This window comes from Rhodofomes roseus, assembly GCF_022264815.1.
Source record: "Rhodofomes roseus strain CIRM-BRFM 1785 chromosome Unknown C8Q71scaffold_8, whole genome shotgun sequence".
Classification (NCBI taxonomy): Eukaryota; Fungi; Basidiomycota; class Agaricomycetes; order Polyporales; family Fomitopsidaceae; genus Rhodofomes; species Rhodofomes roseus.
In genome coordinates this window covers 1,162,337-1,181,206 of record NW_025952964.1, presented here as the reverse complement: position 1 = coordinate 1,181,206, position 18,870 = coordinate 1,162,337, and the positions used below count along the sequence as shown (strand labels likewise).

General features: G+C 58.5%; 7 protein-coding genes across 7 annotated transcripts; 3 read left to right on the top strand and 4 right to left on the bottom strand.

Annotated features, from left to right (window-relative positions):
- Nucleotides 1-184: 184 nt before the first annotated feature.
- Nucleotides 185-1,431, bottom strand: C8Q71DRAFT_569466 (uncharacterized protein). The gene is made up of 5 exons (XM_047919422.1): nucleotides 1,036-1,431; nucleotides 887-978; nucleotides 792-830; nucleotides 596-737; nucleotides 185-541 (listed from the first exon to the last, which is right to left on the bottom strand). The coding sequence occupies exons 1-5, from the start codon at nucleotides 1,325-1,327 to the stop codon at nucleotides 357-359; spliced, it is 750 nt and encodes a 249-aa protein (XP_047779969.1). The 5' UTR covers nucleotides 1,328-1,431; the 3' UTR covers nucleotides 185-356.
- Nucleotides 1,316-3,384, bottom strand: C8Q71DRAFT_755269 (uncharacterized protein). Its single transcript, XM_047923537.1, has 3 exons — nucleotides 3,014-3,384; nucleotides 1,952-2,961; nucleotides 1,316-1,896 (listed from the first exon to the last, which is right to left on the bottom strand). The coding sequence occupies exons 1-3, from the start codon at nucleotides 3,336-3,338 to the stop codon at nucleotides 1,537-1,539; spliced, it is 1,695 nt and encodes a 564-aa protein (XP_047779968.1). The 5' UTR covers nucleotides 3,339-3,384; the 3' UTR covers nucleotides 1,316-1,536.
- Nucleotides 3,385-5,004: 1,620 nt separating this feature from the next.
- C8Q71DRAFT_755265 (uncharacterized protein) lies at nucleotides 5,005-6,422 on the top strand. The gene is made up of 6 exons (XM_047923536.1): nucleotides 5,005-5,058; nucleotides 5,103-5,179; nucleotides 5,231-5,467; nucleotides 5,517-5,626; nucleotides 5,679-5,880; nucleotides 5,930-6,422. Exons 1-6 carry the CDS (start codon nucleotides 5,029-5,031, stop codon nucleotides 6,303-6,305), a joined length of 1,032 nt encoding a protein of 343 aa, XP_047779967.1. The 5' UTR covers nucleotides 5,005-5,028; the 3' UTR covers nucleotides 6,306-6,422.
- A 689-nt stretch (nucleotides 6,423-7,111) lies between these two features.
- On the bottom strand, nucleotides 7,112-10,361 carry C8Q71DRAFT_857099 (uncharacterized protein; the record flags this gene model as incomplete). Its single annotated transcript, XM_047927371.1, has 6 exons — nucleotides 7,112-8,074; nucleotides 8,131-8,854; nucleotides 8,909-9,478; nucleotides 9,536-10,076; nucleotides 10,129-10,194; nucleotides 10,247-10,361. 6 exons carry the CDS (start codon nucleotides 10,359-10,361, stop codon nucleotides 7,112-7,114), a joined length of 2,979 nt encoding a protein of 992 aa, XP_047779966.1.
- Nucleotides 10,362-10,539: 178 nt separating this feature from the next.
- C8Q71DRAFT_808488 (uncharacterized protein) lies at nucleotides 10,540-13,402 on the top strand. The gene is made up of 2 exons (XM_047926022.1): nucleotides 10,540-12,549; nucleotides 12,605-13,402. Exons 1-2 carry the CDS (start codon nucleotides 10,671-10,673, stop codon nucleotides 13,168-13,170), a joined length of 2,445 nt encoding a protein of 814 aa, XP_047779965.1. The 5' UTR covers nucleotides 10,540-10,670; the 3' UTR covers nucleotides 13,171-13,402.
- On the bottom strand, nucleotides 13,403-16,872 carry C8Q71DRAFT_755247 (amidohydrolase family-domain-containing protein). The gene is made up of 15 exons (XM_047923535.1): nucleotides 16,489-16,872; nucleotides 16,239-16,373; nucleotides 16,062-16,133; nucleotides 15,411-15,541; nucleotides 15,165-15,354; nucleotides 14,919-15,081; nucleotides 14,837-14,861; nucleotides 14,649-14,772; nucleotides 14,453-14,586; nucleotides 14,232-14,388; nucleotides 14,146-14,173; nucleotides 14,062-14,095; nucleotides 13,933-13,979; nucleotides 13,734-13,865; nucleotides 13,403-13,658 (listed from the first exon to the last, which is right to left on the bottom strand). Exons 1-15 carry the CDS (start codon nucleotides 16,802-16,804, stop codon nucleotides 13,427-13,429), a joined length of 1,920 nt encoding a protein of 639 aa, XP_047779964.1. The 5' UTR covers nucleotides 16,805-16,872; the 3' UTR covers nucleotides 13,403-13,426.
- On the top strand, nucleotides 16,873-18,600 carry C8Q71DRAFT_755242 (NAD-malate dehydrogenase). Its single transcript, XM_047923534.1, is given in 9 exon segments — nucleotides 16,873-17,017; nucleotides 17,071-17,126; nucleotides 17,177-17,348; nucleotides 17,362-17,367; nucleotides 17,468-17,481; nucleotides 17,528-17,676; nucleotides 17,734-17,857; nucleotides 17,913-18,230; nucleotides 18,284-18,600. The coding sequence occupies 9 exon segments, from the start codon at nucleotides 16,984-16,986 to the stop codon at nucleotides 18,416-18,418; spliced, it is 1,008 nt and encodes a 335-aa protein (XP_047779963.1). The 5' UTR covers nucleotides 16,873-16,983; the 3' UTR covers nucleotides 18,419-18,600.
- Nucleotides 18,601-18,870: the final 270 nt, after the last annotated feature.

The window sequence follows — 18,870 nt, the reverse complement described above, 5'->3', positions numbered from 1 at the left end:
TACGCTGTTCATCTCGGTCGTTTATCTGTTGTGTCACGTCCACACGTTTATTGTTGTTGAAGCATCCACCCTCGTAGCAGTACCCTCCCCAGTTGTGCATGTAACAATGATGTGCTCTGCATCCATGTACTACCTCCCTTTCATGACGGATAGACCGAGCGGTCGTCGTGGAAATGTGTTCATTTGCTCGAGTCTCGGCCGTATTGAGCAATTCTCGATCGATCACTCAAACTCAAGCCGCCCATTCTCGTCCACCATCCTGATCATATGACACGACCCGCTGACATCAATAGCTTCTCAGCCACTACTCTGCAAGCGAGTACGAACAAGGTCCTGTTCCACCTATCATGTTGCCTCTACATCGAGCAGAGAATCCAGATGGAGGTGCCTCCCAACGCGGCCGCGATTGCCACCACGAACCCGGTAGCAACGGGGGAGAGGCCCTGGCCGAACGGACCGTCCCAGTCGGGCGGGAGTGTGAGCGTGGTCAGACTCGCAGCGACCGTCGTGTTGAGGGCGGTGCCGCAAGCAGTACCGTAGGCTAAGGAGAAGGTGAGCACAGAGACCCAGCACAGTGGAATGGGGAAACACTAACCTGTCAAGGCGACCTGGGAACCCTCCCTCGGGTCGGTCATCATGAGGTCGCCGGCGATGAGCGCGTCGAACATGCACTGCTCGCAGGTGGCGACCTGCTGGATCATCGTGGTGGTGCAGAAGCAGGCGTCGTCCGTGCAAGACTTCATGGTAGGCACTGAGAGTCCTGCTCAGAACGAAAGGATGAGGGGACGTACGGAAAGCGCGCTCTTGGCCGGTGCACACTGCGAATCACACTGGTCGAGCGACGTCGTCGTCAGTAGCCCGGGCGTGCCTAGTTCGGTCTACGCACCGTGTTCGCGACAGAGGAGTCGGTGATGGTCAGGAAGTCCGTAGCAGAGACATTCCCGACGGATCCCCCAACGGTAATCTCAAGAGCATATACTACACACGCACACCCCAGTCAGCACACAGCAGATTCGGTTGTGAGCAGCGACATGCCTCGGCTCGCGAGCAGGGTGGCCAGCAGGAAGACAATGTTCAGGAAGGAACGCATCGCGCACGCAGGTAGTGAAGGAGGAACAGGAGCAAGCCAGGAGCGAAAGAACGGAACGCCGACAGCGAGCGACCCTACCGGAGGGGCAGAAGGGAAAGACGAGGACGGGAGGAAGGTGGAGGGAAGAATGAGAGGGGAGCAGACGCGTGAGATCCTGAAGAACGGCCTCTGCGCGGAGGCTTTAGCGGGTCTCAGGCGTCTGGCGGGCCGTCGGATGCCATAGAGACTATCACCCATCCGCCTTTCTCGACAAGTCCCAGCCCTCGACACTCCAGAAATAGCCAGCTTCGTTGCTGCGACAGACGACGGTGCGGTACACAGATTGCCATGAGAGTGGATCCTACCAGCTATGTATGCGACACGGAGAGCAACTGCAGAAGAAACAAGGAAACAAAATAAACACTGTCCGACCGAGCCTCACACCATCACCGCCATCGGTCCCATACCTAACCCAGCGGCCTGCTCTCGCTCCTCTGGCGCACCGGAGGCCCTGGTGCACTCACACTGTGCATGCTCCCCATCCTCCCTCGGCGCGGGACAATCGCATCCTGGAAGCGTTTCGGTTCGTAGTCCCATGTTGCATAGAGACGAGCGTCGGAGAGCGCCCTCGCAGGTGTCTCCCCGTCCTTGACAACCCCATTCACACCGCTGTCCTTGCCCTTTGCATTCGTCAGTGGTGCAGCGGGAGGTGTTGGTGCGTTCGTGTTCCACGGTGCATTGATGCCGGGCCCGTACGTGAGCTTCTGTGAACCGCGCTGCAGTATGGGCGGATGTGTCAAGCGTGTTGCACGGCCGTACACCGAGCCCTTGAAGTACAGAAGCGTCAATACATCGAAATACCGTGAGGAACGTGAAACTGACCGGTAGCACTTGACGGGCCAAATCCGGTATACGCGACGGTTGTTGGCTTAGCAGGGGTGTGACACGCTCAGACGTCACCACCGGTTTCGGCGGTGCAGACGGCAAGTTCGTTTTCTTGTCTTTCTCTGCCTCGTCCTTGCCGTCAGTCGGTGTCGGGGGCAGCTTGCTTATAGGGATCGGGAAAGATGGGGCCATCGCAGTGACACGCGGCGCATTGGGCGCTGTGTTTCCGAACAATGTAATCGCGGGGTCCCAGCGTGGGTTCGTCTCGGACTGCGTGACAAAGGCAAGCGCGACTTTATAGCGGGCTGGGTTGACGGAGGAGACATTTGGTGGGGGAGGGTGCGTGAGAATGTGATGATATGCACTTAGGAGTGCCGGCTGGACCTGGGGGATTGCAGTACGAAGGGGCGACTGCAAGGCGGAATCTGGCGTGTTTGGGAGTGCATTCGGCAGATGCCACGGGCCAGTCGTTGCAGCCAGTGAGGACTGCGCGTAAGGGGTAGGGGTCAGGTAATCAGCAGAGGGTGTCGTGGTAGCAATTTGAGGCGGGGGCGGTGTGGGAGGACGCTCGACCTTCACAGGACCAGGGACTGCTGATGCATCCTGAGGCAAGGGCGATGGCGAACGTCGTGGTGAGGTGGTTGGGAAGGGCGGGAGATAGTCTGGGACATAGGGCGGCGGGCGCCAGCTTGATGTGCGTGGCCGCTTCCGCGGCGGTGTCGAGGGATTCGATATGGGCGACAATGGAAGAGGGGGCGATGTTGGCGGTTGTATGCTCTTTGGATCCTCTCTTACTTTCGCGAAAGGCTCCATTTCGACGATTTGGCCCTCTATGTCCATCGCAAAGGGCTCAGGTTCTTCCCCATTCTCGTCTTCTCGGAGGTCTTCCTCGACCTCGCTGGCACTGCCCTCATCCTCGTCTTCCTCGAGCGCAGGTGTCGACACACGAGCGTACACGAGCGGGATTGCATCGTCGCGGTCCTCACGAAGGCCCACCGCCAAGGATGCTGCGACAAACGGGATGAAAACGAGCGGCACGGAGAGGACGACGCGACTGACCCTTGAATTCCGCCAGATCCTCCACCCGTCTCTGCGAATGCACCGTATAGCGCGTCATGTCCCTGCCCTCGACCGCCGCATACTCCTGGAGCTCATCAACGCCTAGGCCGAGCTCGTCGAGCGCAGAGGCCGCGTCGCGGATGGTGAGAGACAGCCGCCCCGCGTGCTCGGCATACTTCGCGCATGTCGTCGTCAGCAGCTCGAGATAGCGGTGGAGGACGTCGGTGAGGACGGCGGAGGCCTGGGAGGAGGAGCGGGCGAAGTTGTGGGCATGGAGAGTTTCGTGGGTGACGGACTCGAGGAGTTTGCGGGCTCCTGGGTCCATGAGCAGCGTGGGCGGATGAGCCGCCTCGTCGTCGTTGCAGATCGACCTTCAAGCGCCGACCCAATTCATCATCCGGCCACTTATTGCGGTTTTGGGAAGTCATGTCGCGCGGCGCCACACGTGCGTTTTTTGCACGCGGCGACCTCTACCTTCGGACGGCCATTGCTCCTCAACGCCTGCGAGTTTCTGCTTGATTCCTATATATTCTGGTTCTACTCGTCGAGCCCGAGGGCATGGTGCAACTCAATTTCGATTTCAACCAAGTCTCAAAATCGCGGTTTCCGAGCACCACGGCGACTTCGGACTGCAATTGCGAGCGAACGCAACATAGGGTGGGGTCCGCGATGGTACGGAAGGGTGCAGGGGGATGCTACGGAGGGCACAGGGCAGAAAAACTAGAAAGTTACCGTGAGTTCTCGTTGTAGCTCGCGCCGCCGCTGTGCGGCTGCGTGCTTGACAGGTCGCCGACGCAGGTCGGCCACCGCAGCGCAAAGGCGTGAGGCGTACCCGCATGAACGCCCCCATGGGGTGTATAGAAGGCCTACGGAGCGCATACACGCCGTTTCGGGGTACTTGTCCCGCTCCCCGTCGTTGTAGTGCACTCCGCGCTGGTGGTGCCTCCGTCTCGGCCCCTGTACATCCATTCTCGATCCACCGGCATATAGCATGTATCTACTTGCAAATTCTCCTGAAGAGTAATATATTCCTTTCATACTACTGTTCCGCGACCTTCAGGCCAGCATCGCCGTCAACATACATCACCATCACTGTACATCGCCGGCTAGGCGCCTTGTCGAGTTTATCCCAAACCACCATGCCCCGCACGGTCCCTCTGTCAGAGGATCTCCTCTGGCGTGTTGTGTTTCAACATTATGAGAGGGGGAAATCCCCACAGGAGATCTCAGACAACCTCCACATCAGTTTACGAACCGTCCAGCGCTGCCTTGCGCGGCATCGTGCAACGGGCGATGTTGCATACCATCTCGGTGGGCAAACAGGCAGACCCAGGTTAATCACAGAGGAATATGCACAGCAGTATCAATTGATTTTGCTGTAGCTACGCGGTGTACTACTGTACATTGAGGATGTATGTACAGGGGCCGAGACGGAGGCACCACCAGCGCGGAGTGCACTACAACGACGGGGAGCGGGACAAGTACCCCGAAACGGCGTGTATGCGCTCCGTAGGCCTTCTATACACCCCATGGGGGCGTTCATGCGGGTACGCCTCACGCCCTTGCGCTGCGGTGGCCGACCTGCGTCGGCGACCTGTCAAGCACGCAGCCGCACAGCGACGGCGCGAGCTACAACGAGAACTCACGGTAACTTTCTAATTTTTCTGCCCTGTGCCCTCCGTAGCATCCCCCTGCACCCTTCCGTACCATCGCGGACCCCACCCAATGTTGCGTTCGCTCGCAATTGCAGTCCGAAGTCGCCGTGGTGCTCGGAAACCGCGATTTTGAGACTTGGTTGAAATCGAAATTGAATTGCACCATGCCCTCGGGCTCGACGAGTAGAACCAGAATATATAGGAATCAAGCAGAAACTCGCAGGCGTTGAGGAGCAATGGCCGTCCGAAGGTAGGGGTCGCCGCGTGCAAAAAACGCACGTGTGGCGCCGCGCGACATGACTTCCCAAAACCGCAATAGGCGCCCACCCGCTTTCCAACAATCTCATTTCGACCCTCAACATGTGTGGCAGATACTCCCTCGGATTGCCTGTGAGCTGCATCTGTTGGCCCTGCGTATGCTCACCACCGCGCAGCACGCAGACATCCAGGAAATGCACGGCTATAACGTCCACGTCGGCGAATGGGTAGGCCAGGACCAGTTTCAGCCTAGGTGGGTACGCACGACAGTATTCTTTCGTCGCAAAGGCTTCACAGAGCAAAGACATAATATCGCACCGCGCTCCCAAGCACCCGTGCTTCGGAGGCGCGAACAAGGCGAAGACGGTTCACCAGACGACCTCGTCCTCCAGACCATGCGATGGGGTCTCGTTCCGCACTGGAGTAAGCATGAGGATAAGACTCTGAGTACCACAAATGCGCGCAGAGAGAACCTGGTCGAAGGTGGAGGTATGTGGCAGAGCATCAAGGGCAAGAGACGCTGTGCAGTCGTCTGCGAGGGGTATGTAGAATTCTAACACCCGAGGCATGGATATACTCAGCCACATCAGTTACTACGAATGGCTGAAGAAGGGCAAGGAGCGGTTGCCCCACTTCACGAAGCGCAAGGACGGGAAACTCATGCTCCTTGCAGGCCTTTACGATCGCGCGTTGTTCGAAGGTAGGTTTAACGCTCATGCAAGAGCGCGGTCCAGGATTTGACGGTCTGATAGGAGAGACTGAGCCTCTCTGGACGTTCACCATTGTGACCACTGACGCGAACAAGGAATTCCAATGGTTACACGATCGCCAGCCAGTCATCCTCTCCTCCATGGAAGCTCTCACCAAATGGCTCGACACAAGTCCACAGAAGTGGACACCCGACCTCACGAAACTAGTCCAGCCATATCACGACCCCGAGACTCCACTGGCTTGGTGAGCGCACCAGAACTCGCTTGTCGCAGTGACGACTCAAGCATCCTAGTTATCAGGTCCCCAAGGAAGTCGGGAAAGTGGGCACAGAGTCTTTGACGTTCATCCAACCCGTCGCCGAGCGCAAAGACGGCATTCAAGCCATGTTCGCGAAACAAACCGCATCTACGTCCTCTCAGCCGTCCAATGGATCCAAACGGAAGCGCAGCCCGTCACCTCCACAACCTTTCAACTCGGATAAGCAGGCGAAGGAGGAACCTTCCCAGGACACGAAGCTACCCGCGGACAAGCTGAACACATGGGAGGATGACTCAGAGATTGAGTACGTCGATGGCCCTCATCCCGCCGATAAGGTAAGGCGTCTCGTACAATCATACATGTGCATGTTACGTACCGCGGACCTCCAACTACATAGAAGCCGGAGGTAAAAGGCGAGTCGGCTGACAATCACCCACTACCGTCCACACCGACAAAGGTACGTACATTCCACCGCCGACATCTGATCCACGTTTAAGGTATTGTAGCGTGCGCGCATCACGGCGAGGTCACCAAAGGTAAGGAACACTGGCGAGTCTCCCTATGAATCCTCGACTGATGGAACAAGGCCGCGACGCCCAAAAAGCAGCAAGGGAGACATACTGAGTCATCCGCTAAGATCACCTCGTTCTTCGGAAAGACTTGAAGGAACTCGTCACTTAGTCTGCCTTGAGTCTGCCTCACCTACACGATAGCTTACGTATAATCAAGTCTGACTTTCGTTTCTTACACCACAACTTCTCGACTTGCATTGTCCACGCCGTTAGGCTCATACTGCAGACGTACATAACAACGTGTACACCCCGTGCGCTCAGGCATGTGTCTGCGTGCATCTTTACGTGCAGCGTCGCATCGTCTGCAGCATTTGCATTATGGCATAGGCGATTCTCCAGCCAACAGCCGGTAGATCATACACATACACAATGACGACGGGGAGAGATAAAACAGACGGAGATGAGATTGTATGTATGATAGACAGAGAACAGACGAACATGGACACTGTTAAGCAATCGCAAAAGCCATGAGGGCTCAGAGCAAGAGGACGATGGGATCAGGAGAGAGCCGAGTCGAGGCGTGATTCACATTCACAGACAGACGGAGACGGGAGGGAGAAGGCGAGACGCGAACAAACGGACGAGCTAGAATTCGAAACGTTGAGTCGGGGAGCATCGGGGGCTCACGCCGCCGGTTCACTTCTTCACTGCCAGTAGCCTTGCTGCTGGCGGGGCTGGTACGAGTAGAAGCTCGCGTCAGACCCGCCCTGCGGGTAGCCGAGGTGCGCCTGCGGGCCCTGGCCCTGGGGCTGCTGCGCCTGCTGGCTCTGCGGTACGCCCGACGCACTCCCGCCGAACCGCTGCGCGCCATAGAACCCACCCTGCGAGGGCTGTTGTACACCACCAGCACGGCCTTGAGGACCTTGTCCGACGCCACCCTGGCCCATGCCGACACCCACGCCGGCGCCGACATCCTTCATGGCGGCGTTGTTGCTGTACGGCTTGTACGCGTTGTCCGGAGACGCACCCGCACGTTGGCCGAGAGGGGGGCCCGACGACGGGCCCGTAGACTGACCGAGGCCCATGAAGCCCTGCATACCCTGGCCGGCACCGTACAGCGACTGATGCTTGCCATAGTCATTCGAGGGCAAGCCGCTACCGACGCTCTGCCCGTGCGAGTGCTGCGAGTGGTGGGAGTAGCCAATCTCCTCGTACGCGTTGGTTGGGTGCTGCTGGCCGTACAAGCTCTGGCCATACGGCGACTGCGGCTGTACAGCACTAGGCGGCTGCTTTGCAGCAGGCGACGGGGCAGACTGGGGACCGGGCGGGCCCTGGAAGACCGTCGGGTACTTGACGAACGGCTGCGGGACGGTGTAGCCAGAGTTGTACGGCGAGCCATAGTATTGGTTCTGCGGGTAACCGTAATAGTACGGCAGGGGCGGCGGGTAGCTCTGCGGGGGGCCTTGGCCGGGGCCCGCCTGGCTCTGAGCTGCACCTTGCGAGGAAGGCGGGATCTGCTGGGACGACTGAGTGCTTGCGGGCGGGAGACCGGGGGCGCCGTGGGGCTGCTGCTGCGAGCCAGGCAGGCCCTTGATCTCATCGTGGCTGCCCAGGACGTTTCGGTTGCCAAAGCCGCTCGGCGCAGAGTACGAGTCATAGAAGCCCTGCTGAGCAGAACAATCAGTCGTGAGAACGTCGTTGATTCAACGAAACGGTAGCATACCCTCTGGTTGTCATTGTACCCGTACTCGTTGCCCGAGAAGCCACCGAGATGGGAACCCTGGCCTTGGTGCTGCTGGCCAAGCTGCTGGCCGAACGCACCGTAAGGACTCTCCTGCGACTGGCCGGCGGGTGGGGTGGGAGTGTGGAAGTACGGAGCCTCTGGCTGGCGGAAGTACGAAGGCGCGGCGTTGATGCCCTGCGGCTGGTTCGCATGGGGTGCGGCAGGCGAGTGCTGTGTTTGGCTCTGCGCAGGGTCGAGGTGCGTGGGGAGACCGTGCTGCGAGTACTGGTGGTGTTGCTGGGAGTGGAGCTGGTTCTGTGATTGGGTCTGCGGCAATTGATGGTTTGACAGTGACTGCTGAGGCAAACCTTGTGCATGCTGGGAGAACTGGGACATGGAGGCGGAGGCGGGGGCTGTAGAGGGGATGGAAGGCTGCTGAGTGGGGATGGCGGATTGGGAGAGCGAGGAAGGGAGTGAGTGTTGGAGAGGGCTGACGACCTGTGGCTGGGTCTGGGGGAGGGTTTGTTGAAACAACGTCTGACTAGCAGGCGCAGGTGCAGGGGCAGGGGGAGAGGTGACTTGCAGTACTGGAGGCTCATGTTGTTGAAGCGGCGCGTGCACAGTCTGTGGCTCTGGCACGTTCGCAAGTGCAGGCTCGGGAGCCCGAGTAGGTGCAGCAGGGGTGGCAGGTGCAGGTGCAGCCTCAGGGGCCTGAGGCTCACCGCTGAAGCAAGTGTCAACCTTCGCATGTTGTAGAGGAGGATTCGTCAAAACGTACCTCTCAGGGGCATCCAGATCATCGCCGCCGAGGCTCAAGCTACCAAACTGCATACCTGCCTTCTCGATACCAGTGCCAAAGCTCGAGCTCGGCATGACGACCGCCTGATCTGTCGTCTTGAACTTCGCGCTTCCCCGGTGGGCCACAGCGCTGGGCCTCGTGTGTGCGGCCGGCGTGAGAGGCTTCGTGGGGAGAGCTACAGGCTCAGCAGCAGCAGGAGCGAGCTGAGCCTCAGATGGGACCGTGGCAGGCTCTCTCTCAGAAGTCGTTGGCAGGACTGCAGATGATTGTGGCTCAGGTTCCTCCGCCTTCAGCTCCTCGGGCGCGGGCGTCGGCTCCTTACCCCATACATCCGCTACAGTCTTGACTGTGGGTTCGTCATCCCATGTAGGGGCCTGCACGGTCGTTGGCTCCTCCCAGCCTTGTTGCTGCGGCTCGGCCGGCGCTTCCTCACGTGGTGGACTGGGCTCTCGTGGAGGCTCAGCTGCTGGCAGCGCTGTTGTAGGGACAGCTTGGGGAGGTGAGGCGGGGGCGGGGGCGGGAGGAGGAGGAGCTGTCTTTTCCTGCGCACTGTTCCGCACGTATCAGTGCGTCAGATAACGAAAGTCACAATCCGACATGACATACCGTGCGATTTGAGCCCACGACATCTTCGAGGTTGCGGGTGTCTTTGCGACTTTGGGTGTAGAGACACGCACGGGCACAGGAGGAGAGGTTACACCGTTTGTCCCTCCCCATGTCGAAGGAGTGCTCGAACCCCATGCCGCCTGGGGTGCAGCTGGCGTATCCGGAGACTTCTCCGCCGTCCCATTTGTGTGTTCTGGCGGGGCCTGGGTGAAGTCCTCCGCGAGTGCCTCATTGCCATTGACAGGAGTGCCAGGGGACACAGCGCTCGTGGCAACAGACTCCTCAGCATGCTTCACAGCGGCGGCATTGCCGTACTGTGAAGGCTTAGCCCGGTGGCCATTGACCTCCTGATGAGCACCCCGAGCGAATGCGCCGCGTGCGGCACCGCCCCGACCAGGGCCACCTCTTCCGCCACGTCCACCCCTGCCACCGCGGGAGTCGCTGCGCTCTCGAGGAGAAGATGCGTCTTTCGACTGGGACTGCGCAGGACCAGACTTCTTGTCTTTCTTGCGCTGGACGGATCCCCATTGGACGGCGTGGCCTGAAAGTGCGTCATGAGGATTCGCATTTTCGGAGGACACGCGAGGACATACCCTCAGAGATCCTGGCGGCAGCTAGGTCAAGATTACCGCCGGCTTCTTCGAGGACTGATACGAGGTCTGGGGAGAGAGTCGTGAGCGGGCGCATACGTCAGAGGACCACGGGGAGGACCTTCGTTGGACCACGAGGAAAAGAGCTCCTGAAGCTGCTGGACCTGGGGACGATACTTGTCGGAGGGCGCATCTTGCGCGGGCTGGGACCTGCGGAAGTTGGAGGACTGGTACATTGGACGGGGCGGGGGTCTTTTGAGGGCTTTTGCACAGCGGTGACGGAAAATGCGAACGCGTTGGGCAGACGACGCGCGGTGGCGAGACGCGATAAGGCCTTGGCAGCGTAATTAACGATAAATACGGCAGACAAGACGCGGCGGGGGTAATTGGTGAATTTGACTGGCGCATCAGCTGGATAGCGGTGCTCGGTGCCCAGCAAGCGGCCCATCACCTCCTGCTCATCCTCCTCCTCGTCCTGTCCATCATTTCTTCGCCTTGCGGGCCACACGGTCGCACCGCTCTCTCACAGCCTCGGCCCCGGCACCATGGCTGCCTTCAAGAAGGGCCGCCCTGCGAACCTGACACTCGAGGTCAACACGGGAACACGGCCTCACAGCAACACGATCATCGAACTCGAAACCCCCGTCGAGTATCCGTCCGAACGCGGCGAAGACCTGTTCCACCTCTCCTCGCCCTCCTCGCCGTCGTCTGACTCATCAGACTCGCCCACAGAATACCCCAGCCATCTCGAGACTGACTCTGACACGACCTCAGACGAGCTCGCCAAGGACCTCGCAGCCCTGGAACGCCTCCGACGCAGCGTCCAGAAGAATCTCCGCCTCCGGCCCCTCCGTTCATCGTCGTCGATGCAGAGCGCATCATCATCCCCCGTCGTCCACTCTCGTCAGTCCTCCTACACCGCTTGGTCAGACGCGTCAGACGGTCGCTCCCCCAGCCCGAGCGGCAGTGCCAGCCCTGCCAGTGTCTACTTTACCCCGGTCTCCGAACCGAGAGCGACGCCGCTCAGCGCAGTCTATCGCGACAGCGACAAGTGGAGGCTATCTGCCATCGAGCAGTCCCGCAGGCAACAATCCACACGCGGCCTCGATCCTGCTGTCCTTGTCGCACGTCTCTCCGCTCCGACACGACCGCTCCTTATAGACACCCGGCCGGTCGCGTCGTACATGGCCAGCCGCCTGGAACGCAGCATCAACATCGCTATTCCATCACTCATTCTCAAACGATCTCGCAAAGCAAATGGTGGGTTCTCAGACCTCGACGCGTTGCGTCAATACATCACGACAGAGGACGGCCAGCACATATGGGATGACATGATGAGTAGTGGTGATTGGGATGGCGACATCATCGTTTACGACGAGACCATGGACGAGAAGGACAGACACAACCCGATGGCCACCGCATGGGCCCTTCTGCCCATTGTGGAACCACTCCTCACTGATGGCAGTGCTGACTACCTCGAGGGTGGGCTCGTGGCTGCGCGCCGTCATGCATACCTGCGGCAACTCATCACTACAGAGGATCGCCTGGAAGAAAGCTATCCGGAGGACCCCGCGATATCTGGTAAAAAGAGCAGTGGCCTGTTCCAGCTTGACGTCTCGTCTGCCAGTCGCAACAGGAGCCTCCCGCAGGTCGACCAAGCACCCGCCTCACCTGTCCCCATGATGCCCTCCGCCATTCATTCCTGGCATGTCGCCGGCGCGGACTACTCGACACCTTCTCCCCCACCGTCACAAACAGTGTTCAACCGCCCGCCCCCGCCGCGAAGACCAAGCATCCCGCAACTAGGCAAAATCGACACGAGCTCCGCCGAGCGACTTAACGCCGGCATGCCCAGACTCCAGGTCCGCACGCAGCCCGTGAAAGCGGCAACGTTATCCGCACCACCATTGCATGGCTTCGATACCACTTCACTTCGCTCGCGTTCGCGCTCACCTTCACATCTGAACCTCTCGTTCTCAAATCATTCTCCACCTGGTTCGGCGCGCCTCTTGTCCCCCGGAGTCAATGGCTCCTTCGAATACTTGCCTCCACCATCTCCTTCCTTCAGCCACAGTAGTGGCGGAACACACAGTCCCGGCACGCCTATGCCTCCATCGCCTATGACGGCGCGCCCTGATTCATCACAACCACCAACAACGGAAGAGGACCCATACCCTGTCTTCACCGTATCGACTATCCTTCCGAATTTCTTGTACTTGGGCCCAGAGCTGACTGCCGAGGAGCACGTCGAGGAACTCCTTTCTCTTGGTGTAAAGCGGATATTGAACATCGCATTCGAGTGCGACGACGATCACGGGTTGCTTTTGCGCGAGCGGTTCGAGCGTTACGTGCGGATACCCATGCGAGATACGGTCGAGGAGGATAATATAACTCGTGGCGTCCGCGAAGTATGCGAGCTCCTAGGTGAGAGGCGTTGAACCAGTCACACGTCAGACAATGGATTCTGATTGAGCACCAGACGATGCACGATTGCATTCTTCTCCGACATACGTACATTGCAAGGCGGGCAAGTCGCGATCGGTGACGGCCGTCATGGCATACCTCATCCACGCGAACCATTGGACATTATCGAAGGCGTACGCCTTCGTACTCGAGCGGAGAAAGGGCATCTCGCCCAACATCGGGTTCGTCTCAGAGCTGATGACCTTCGAGGAGCAAGAGCTGGGCGGCAAGTCCGTTGGCGTCGTGAAGATGACGCCGACGAGCGCGGACTCGGTGCCGAGCGAGGAGGCTGCAGGCGGCTCCAGCAACGGCGCAAACTATGGGGTCGCATTAGGCGGCCGGCGCCCGCAGCACATCCGCGAAAGCCTGCCGCCCCTGTTCACGCGCGAACACTCCTTCAACGTCGTACCCGTGCCGACGGCAGACGACACGGCCGCCATTGGTGACTCAGGCCAGGAGATGGAGATCAAGGACGCCTCGGGGCGGTACAGACATGCACGCCGTGCACCTGTCAACGAGGCGACGTTGCAGCCGATGCGACGCGTCAGCAAGGCTGGCTTAGAGAGTTCTGCGTATGCATGACACGGCAGGAGTGCGGACACGCACATCGATAGCATGTACATATCGTCTCGTTCTGACCTCACCTGCTATTCGGGCATCTGGCATACACTCATTCGCTTACACCTTATTTTATGATGTCTACTTCTCACCTACTCGTTCGGACGTATCGTACCATCTCACCGGGCTCATTCATTGCACAGTGCCATGTAAGAGTACATTTCGAGGATGTATACAAACAGCATTCGGATTTTCTGTGACCTTGTTGGCCGTCGGCCATCTAGATTCCCCCGTGTAATACCCGCCCGTCGATAACTGTCGCCCTCACTTGAGTCGCCAAGATATCAGTGAACGCCGCCCCTTCGTTCATGATGTCCCTATCGAGCACGACGTAATCGGCCTTCTTGCCTACACTCAGAGAACCGAGGTCCCCCTCAGCGAAAGACGCATAAGCGGCGTCGAAGGTCATGCCCTTAAGAGCCTGTGCACGTGTGAGGCGTTCCGACGGAAACCTGTCATCCAATGTTATGTCAATGGACGATAGTTTTCGGGAGCCTGATCAAACTCAGGCGTGAAAGGCTACCGACCATCCGCCGGGGCCATGGGGGCTCTCACCCCTGCCGTCGAGACGTGACACTGCGGCATAGAACCCGAGAAGCGGCTTGATCCCCTCAACAGGGAAGTCTGAACCCAAGGGCAGCACTTTGTTGGATGATAACCTAGGCAATACAGACAACATTTGAGCTGCCGACCTGATCACCGGTGTTATGAGGGGACTCGACGTACTGAAGTAGTGATTGATACGCGTAGGCGCCGAGTATCCTGTCCGGACCCTGTCGCAATGGTGCGTACAAGCACCGAGGCGTGTCAGCAAATACCGAGTACTACGGGCCATTACATCGAACGTCAACGCACCAAACGGGACTCTGCGTACCACATGTCGCTCGTGCTGCAATTAATCAGTCGGCAATACCAGCCTATCGCTAGCAAACGACTGACGCATGTGTGGGCTGCACACTGGTTATGACTACAAAAGTGCACTATCAATACCTCACCGAGCAACGTCGACAACACGAACAACTCACCACCAAGCTGCCCGGCTCTCGTCAAGTCTTCACGGCGCATGATCTGCGCATGTTCAATCCGCGGTCGTCGCTGCGCCGCAGACTCGTTGCCCTGCAGAAGGCCCTCGAAAATATCCAGCACCGCCTTGTTTGCGCGGTCGCCGATGCAATGTATGTTCTGTCAGACATATGCAATGCATAATTTAACCAATGCAACCAGATGCAAGACGGCCATGACTGACCACTCCCCATCCATCATTCCAGAACTTGGTGACCGTTTGCTTCAGAGCCTCCTCTGAGCTCCGCATGAGACCGCTGGTCGAGGGATTATCGGAGTACGGCTCGAGTAGCGCAGCGCCCCAGGAGCCCAGTGCACCTAGAAATACCGCATCAATTCAACGCAGCTCTCGAGAGGCAGCGCTGCACAGCGAGCCATACCGTCCGTGAACAGCTTGACGCTGCGCAAGTTGAGTCTACCATCTTTGCCGTAGTCTTCGAGCCGCTCGAATCGCCCTCCCCAGTACTCAGACGATTCTTCATTGGCCATGGCATAGACCCGTATCTGTGATGTCCTTCGTGAGACACACCGGACGCATCAATCGAAATAGCAGAGTGACACAACTCACAGGCAATCGCCCATCATCTGCCATCCTACGGAACGTATATCAGTGGCCGCCGTATGTAGACATACGTTGACAACGGACTGACTTTTTGAACACATTGAGCATGCGTCCATTTACAGCTGCGTCATGGACACTGGTCAATCCCACCGCCAGAGCGTCTTTGACGGCTCGCTCAAGCTGCTCTGTCATCTGCGCTTCCGACGGAGGTGGCACAGGTATCAATGCCATCGCAGAGTCCACCAAGACACCTACACCACATATCGTCGTGAGCCCAGTCAATATTGATCAGGTCAATGCTATGCGCACTATGTGGGCGGTGACAGCCACGTACCAGTGGGCTTTCCATTTTTATCCTTCATGACCTCGCCACCCTCCACTTCGCCATGTCCTGGCCACCGTCCACCGGGCAACTTCGCCTCCGCGAGCTCCAGCGCACGATCTGACACCCACAGCGCGTGCCCATCTACACGGGACAGCGCCATCGGGATGCCAGCTAACGACGGGCGAGACGCAAGGTCGGTCTGCGGCGGGGGCAGTTGTCCGTGGGCATTCTGTGGACGAAGCTGTGTGTACATACCTTGCTGGGGAACCCGCCTCGCCAGTCCTTCCATCGGGTCTGATCCCACCCGAAGCCTTCGACCCACCGTACTCCGTCATCGTGCGGGGCAGGGTGAGAAGCGACGTAGTGCTCAATGCGGTCAAGAACCTCTGTTCGTGAAGTAATCAGCTTCTCAACTCACGTCGACCGAATCAAGAATATTATAGCATGGGGACCATCATATACATAGCTGTATGTGGAGAACCAGCCATTCATTATTATGGTTATGCCAGCTCATAGCCTCAGTCGGAAGGTGGCAGGACTACGCCGGCTTCATATGTGCGTGTGCCATACCGTTCCGAGGTGTCTTGGACGCACAGCAAAAGTTATATGGGGATCTAGCTTGCTTCAGCTATCTCTTCAACACTTAACATGAGTGGAACCTGACAAGAATGTGTAGCCCGCGATGCACAGGAACTGTCGGCGTGTTCCAAATTTGAGTCAAACGAACAAAGCTGCCATGACACTTTTGAAACCTGAACAGCAGTACCGAGAATCCTAGTTGCGTTTATCACTGCTTTCTCGCTCGACAACTAAATGCTGTCTGTCGTCCAAGACATGTGCATGAAAGCACCTCCGAACTGGTTGCAAGGCGCACGAGAAGCGAGTGATGCTGACTACAGGACTCACCGTCGATGGTCTCAGCCCCTTCGAGATTGAGCTGCATTTTCGCGCCATACATCATGAGATGCGCGTGTGCATCTGTCAAGCAGACGTCAGTTTCTCTGCAACGCCTACCTGTACAGACACTGCTTGCGCGTAATCCATGGAGGTACACAGTCACCTTGTGCAATTGATGAAACGCACCTGCAAGCCCCGGTATGATTATGCTGCCCGAGGGTGGCCGAATGACCTTGAGCGGTTTCTTCGCCTTGGACTCCCCGCCATAAAACTTGTTGACCAAGTCAATCTGATAGACGTCCCATTCCGCCTGAATTTCCTCTCGATGTGGGTTAGTCCATGAGCCAGGGCCACGTCCCGCGTTCTCCCGACAACGCGAGGCAGGGCCCCAGCCCAGTGCGGGGAACGCGTCCGAAGGAATCACAAGGCTACACACCAAGGGTGCCCGTCGCAGCAATCCGGTCCTTCTTAACTAGCAAACAGTCCGCGTTCGGCCGACGCTCGTCCACAGTGTATACCAGCCCAGGGTCCGTGCAGACAGCATATGATTCTGGGACGGAGGTGACGGCCTGAACCCGACGCGTTGCGCCTCCGTGTCCGACACGAGAGACGTACGTCGCGATACCGGCGAGCGCAGCAGCGAGAAAGACAAACGCAAGGCGCCGAGCTATGTTTTCTGCTTTCTTTGGCTCCGCCGCCGCCTGGCGCAGCTTGGCGGGGGCAGGCGGGGGTTTCTTGTCGTGAGCGGGCATGTCGTCGGGAGAGACAGACTCGGAGCGCGCGCTGCCCCGGATTGGCGGGGTCCCCGTGATCGTTATGGGCGCCTGTGCGGTCCTTAAAGACGACGCGCGCCCCCATCTACCTCAGCTTTCTCGCGTACGCTCATCCCCACCGCCGCAACCCAATCAAACGCATAGAATTCGTCTGCAGAATGTCTTTCAAGGCTGTTGTGCTCGGCGCCGCTGGTACAGTCGTCGCCCCGCGCGGCTCGCCCTACATCGCACTCACTCCTCATCAGGCGGGATCGGCCAGCCCCTCTCCCTTCTCCTCAAGGCTAACCCCCTCGTGAAGGAGGTCGGTCCCATCGCATCCCCCAAAGACGCGTCTCTGATCGTTCTCTACAGCTCGCGCTCTACGATATCGTCAACACGCCCGGTGTGGCTGCCGATCTCTCGCACATCTCCACGCCCGCAAAGGTCGTTGGCTACCTGCCTCCCGATGACGGGCTCAAGAAGGCACTGGCTGGCGCAGACATCGTCGTGATCCCCGCTGGCGTGCCGCGCAAGCCCGGGGTGAGTACCTTTGCTCTCGTACGGTTCCGTCCGACTCAAATGGCGTGATAGATGACGAGGTCAGTAATATCACTGTCACCATAACACGGAGCGTTTACTCATCGCACCACTCCGGGTGCAGAGATGATCTGTTCAAGGTGCGCACATCCGCAGTACCGATGGAGAGTGCGCTCATTGGCACAGATCAACGCGGGCATCGTGCGCGATCTTGCCACAGGAATCGCGACTGCCGCCCCGAAGGCCGCAGTGCTTGTGATCTCTAACCCCGTCAACTCCACCGTTCCCATCGTTGTAGAGGTCTTCAAGAAGCACGGTGTGTTCGACCCTAAGAAGTGAGCCTATTTGCGCCGCGCCAATTGGTCATTCCTTCCTGATCACCCTTGCATCAGAATCTTTGGTGTGACAACCCTGGACGTGGTTCGTGCGCAGACGTTCATCGCTGAGGTCTTGGGCGATCTGTCCCTGTCGTCCTCCATCAATGTTCCTGTAGTTGGCGGCCACAGCGGCGTTACAGTACGTCCCGCGATGCTCGCACGATTTCGGCACCGAAGCTCATGACCATCGATAGATCGTCCCGCTCTTCTCCCAATCATCCCACCCGCTCCCGTCCGGGTACGCGACCTCTGACCTCGAGGCGTTGACCAAGCGCGTCCAGTTCGGTGGAGATGAGGTCGTTAAGGCGAAGGACGGCGCAGGCTCTGCGACGCTCTCGATGGCGTACGCCGGTGCTGAGTTCGCGGAGAAGGTCTTGAGGGCGCTCAAGGGCGAGAAGGGCATCGTCGCGCCGACATTCGTGCACCTCACCTCCGACAAGTCTGGCGGCGAGACGGTCAAGAAGGAGATCGGCAAGGAGATCGACTACTTCTCCGCTCCTGTCGAGCTCGGGGTACGTTGTCGATTTGTGCCCTTCCCGGGCCTTGAAACTGACGATGCATGCAGCCCCAGGGTGTTGCGAAGATCCTGTCGCTCGGCAAGTTGACCGACTCGGAGAAAGCCCTCATCGATGCTGCGGTGCCAGAGCTGGTGATCAACATCGAGAAGGGCGTGTCCTTCATTGCGCCCTCGAAACTCTAGATACCGTCAGGGTTGCGAGAACGGAGAGGCAAGCAGAAAGCGAGTGTAACGAGCGAAGTTGTACACAATGTTACTGTACTATATACCATCAGAAGCGTGCTCTAGAATGTGCGGAATTCTCGACAGAACAAATCGATGCAGGCGAGTCGCCTTGTAAGGAGACTTCCTGCCTCGAAAGGCGAGCGAGCTAGTTTTTGACGATCAGACCCGGCCCAAAGTCTAGCGAGGCTGCGCAACATAATTGTGTGCACTTGTGTTGAGGATCGAATATTTGTGCTCACCCGTGCACTATTTCCCCTTCTCTCATATCTCGGTACATATACGATAGGCTATCCCTCTTGCGCCGCGAATGCACTTGCCACAACGCCTGTTCTGAGTCGGAGTCTTCCTCGTCGTCTTGCCGAACATGCCTGCGATGGCCCGACGGCGACAGTGATGGTGGACGCCCGCAC

Bases quoted from the DNA above. Each gene is read 5' to 3' on its own strand.
- C8Q71DRAFT_755242 (XM_047923534.1), top strand. From the start codon at position 16,984: ATGTCTTTCAAGGCTGTTGTGCTCGGCGCCGCTG. The intron at 17,858-17,912 runs GTACGTCCCGCG...GACCATCGATAG, and splicing joins GCGGCCACAGCGGCGTTACA to ATCGTCCCGCTCTTCTCCCA. The intron at 18,231-18,283 runs GTACGTTGTCGA...CGATGCATGCAG, and splicing joins CCGCTCCTGTCGAGCTCGGG to CCCCAGGGTGTTGCGAAGAT.
- C8Q71DRAFT_808488 (XM_047926022.1), top strand. From the start codon at position 10,671: ATGGCTGCCTTCAAGAAGGGCCGCCCTGCGAACCTGACACTCGAGGTC. The intron at 12,550-12,604 runs GTGAGAGGCGTT...ATTGAGCACCAG, and splicing joins CGAAGTATGCGAGCTCCTAG to ACGATGCACGATTGCATTCT.
- C8Q71DRAFT_755265 (XM_047923536.1), top strand. From the start codon at position 5,029: ATGTGTGGCAGATACTCCCTCGGATTGCCT. The intron at 5,627-5,678 runs GTAGGTTTAACG...ACGGTCTGATAG, and splicing joins CGATCGCGCGTTGTTCGAAG to GAGAGACTGAGCCTCTCTGG. The intron at 5,881-5,929 runs GTGAGCGCACCA...CAAGCATCCTAG, and splicing joins CCCGAGACTCCACTGGCTTG to TTATCAGGTCCCCAAGGAAG.
- C8Q71DRAFT_569466 (XM_047919422.1), bottom strand. From the start codon at position 1,327: ATGGGTGATAGTCTCTATGGCATCCGACGGCCCGCCAGACGCCTGAGA. The intron at 979-1,035 runs GCATGTCGCTGC...GTGCGTGTGTAG, and splicing joins CACCCTGCTCGCGAGCCGAG to TATATGCTCTTGAGATTACC. The intron at 738-791 runs GTACGTCCCCTC...CCTACCATGAAG, and splicing joins CGGCCAAGAGCGCGCTTTCC to TCTTGCACGGACGACGCCTG.
- C8Q71DRAFT_755247 (XM_047923535.1), bottom strand. From the start codon at position 16,804: ATGCCCGCTCACGACAAGAAACCCCCGCCTGCCCCCGCCAAGCTGCGC. The intron at 15,082-15,164 runs GTACGTGGCTGT...TATGTGGTGTAG, and splicing joins TAAAAATGGAAAGCCCACTG to GTGTCTTGGTGGACTCTGCG. The intron at 14,174-14,231 runs GTGAGTTGTTCG...GCACTTTTGTAG, and splicing joins GAGAGCCGGGCAGCTTGGTG to TCATAACCAGTGTGCAGCCC.
- C8Q71DRAFT_755269 (XM_047923537.1), bottom strand. From the start codon at position 3,338: ATGGACCCAGGAGCCCGCAAACTCCTCGAGTCCGTCACCCACGAAACT. The intron at 2,962-3,013 runs GTCAGTCGCGTC...CGTTTGTCGCAG, and splicing joins GGATCTGGCGGAATTCAAGG to CATCCTTGGCGGTGGGCCTT. The intron at 1,897-1,951 runs GTCAGTTTCACG...CTGTACTTCAAG, and splicing joins TGGCCCGTCAAGTGCTACCG to GGCTCGGTGTACGGCCGTGC.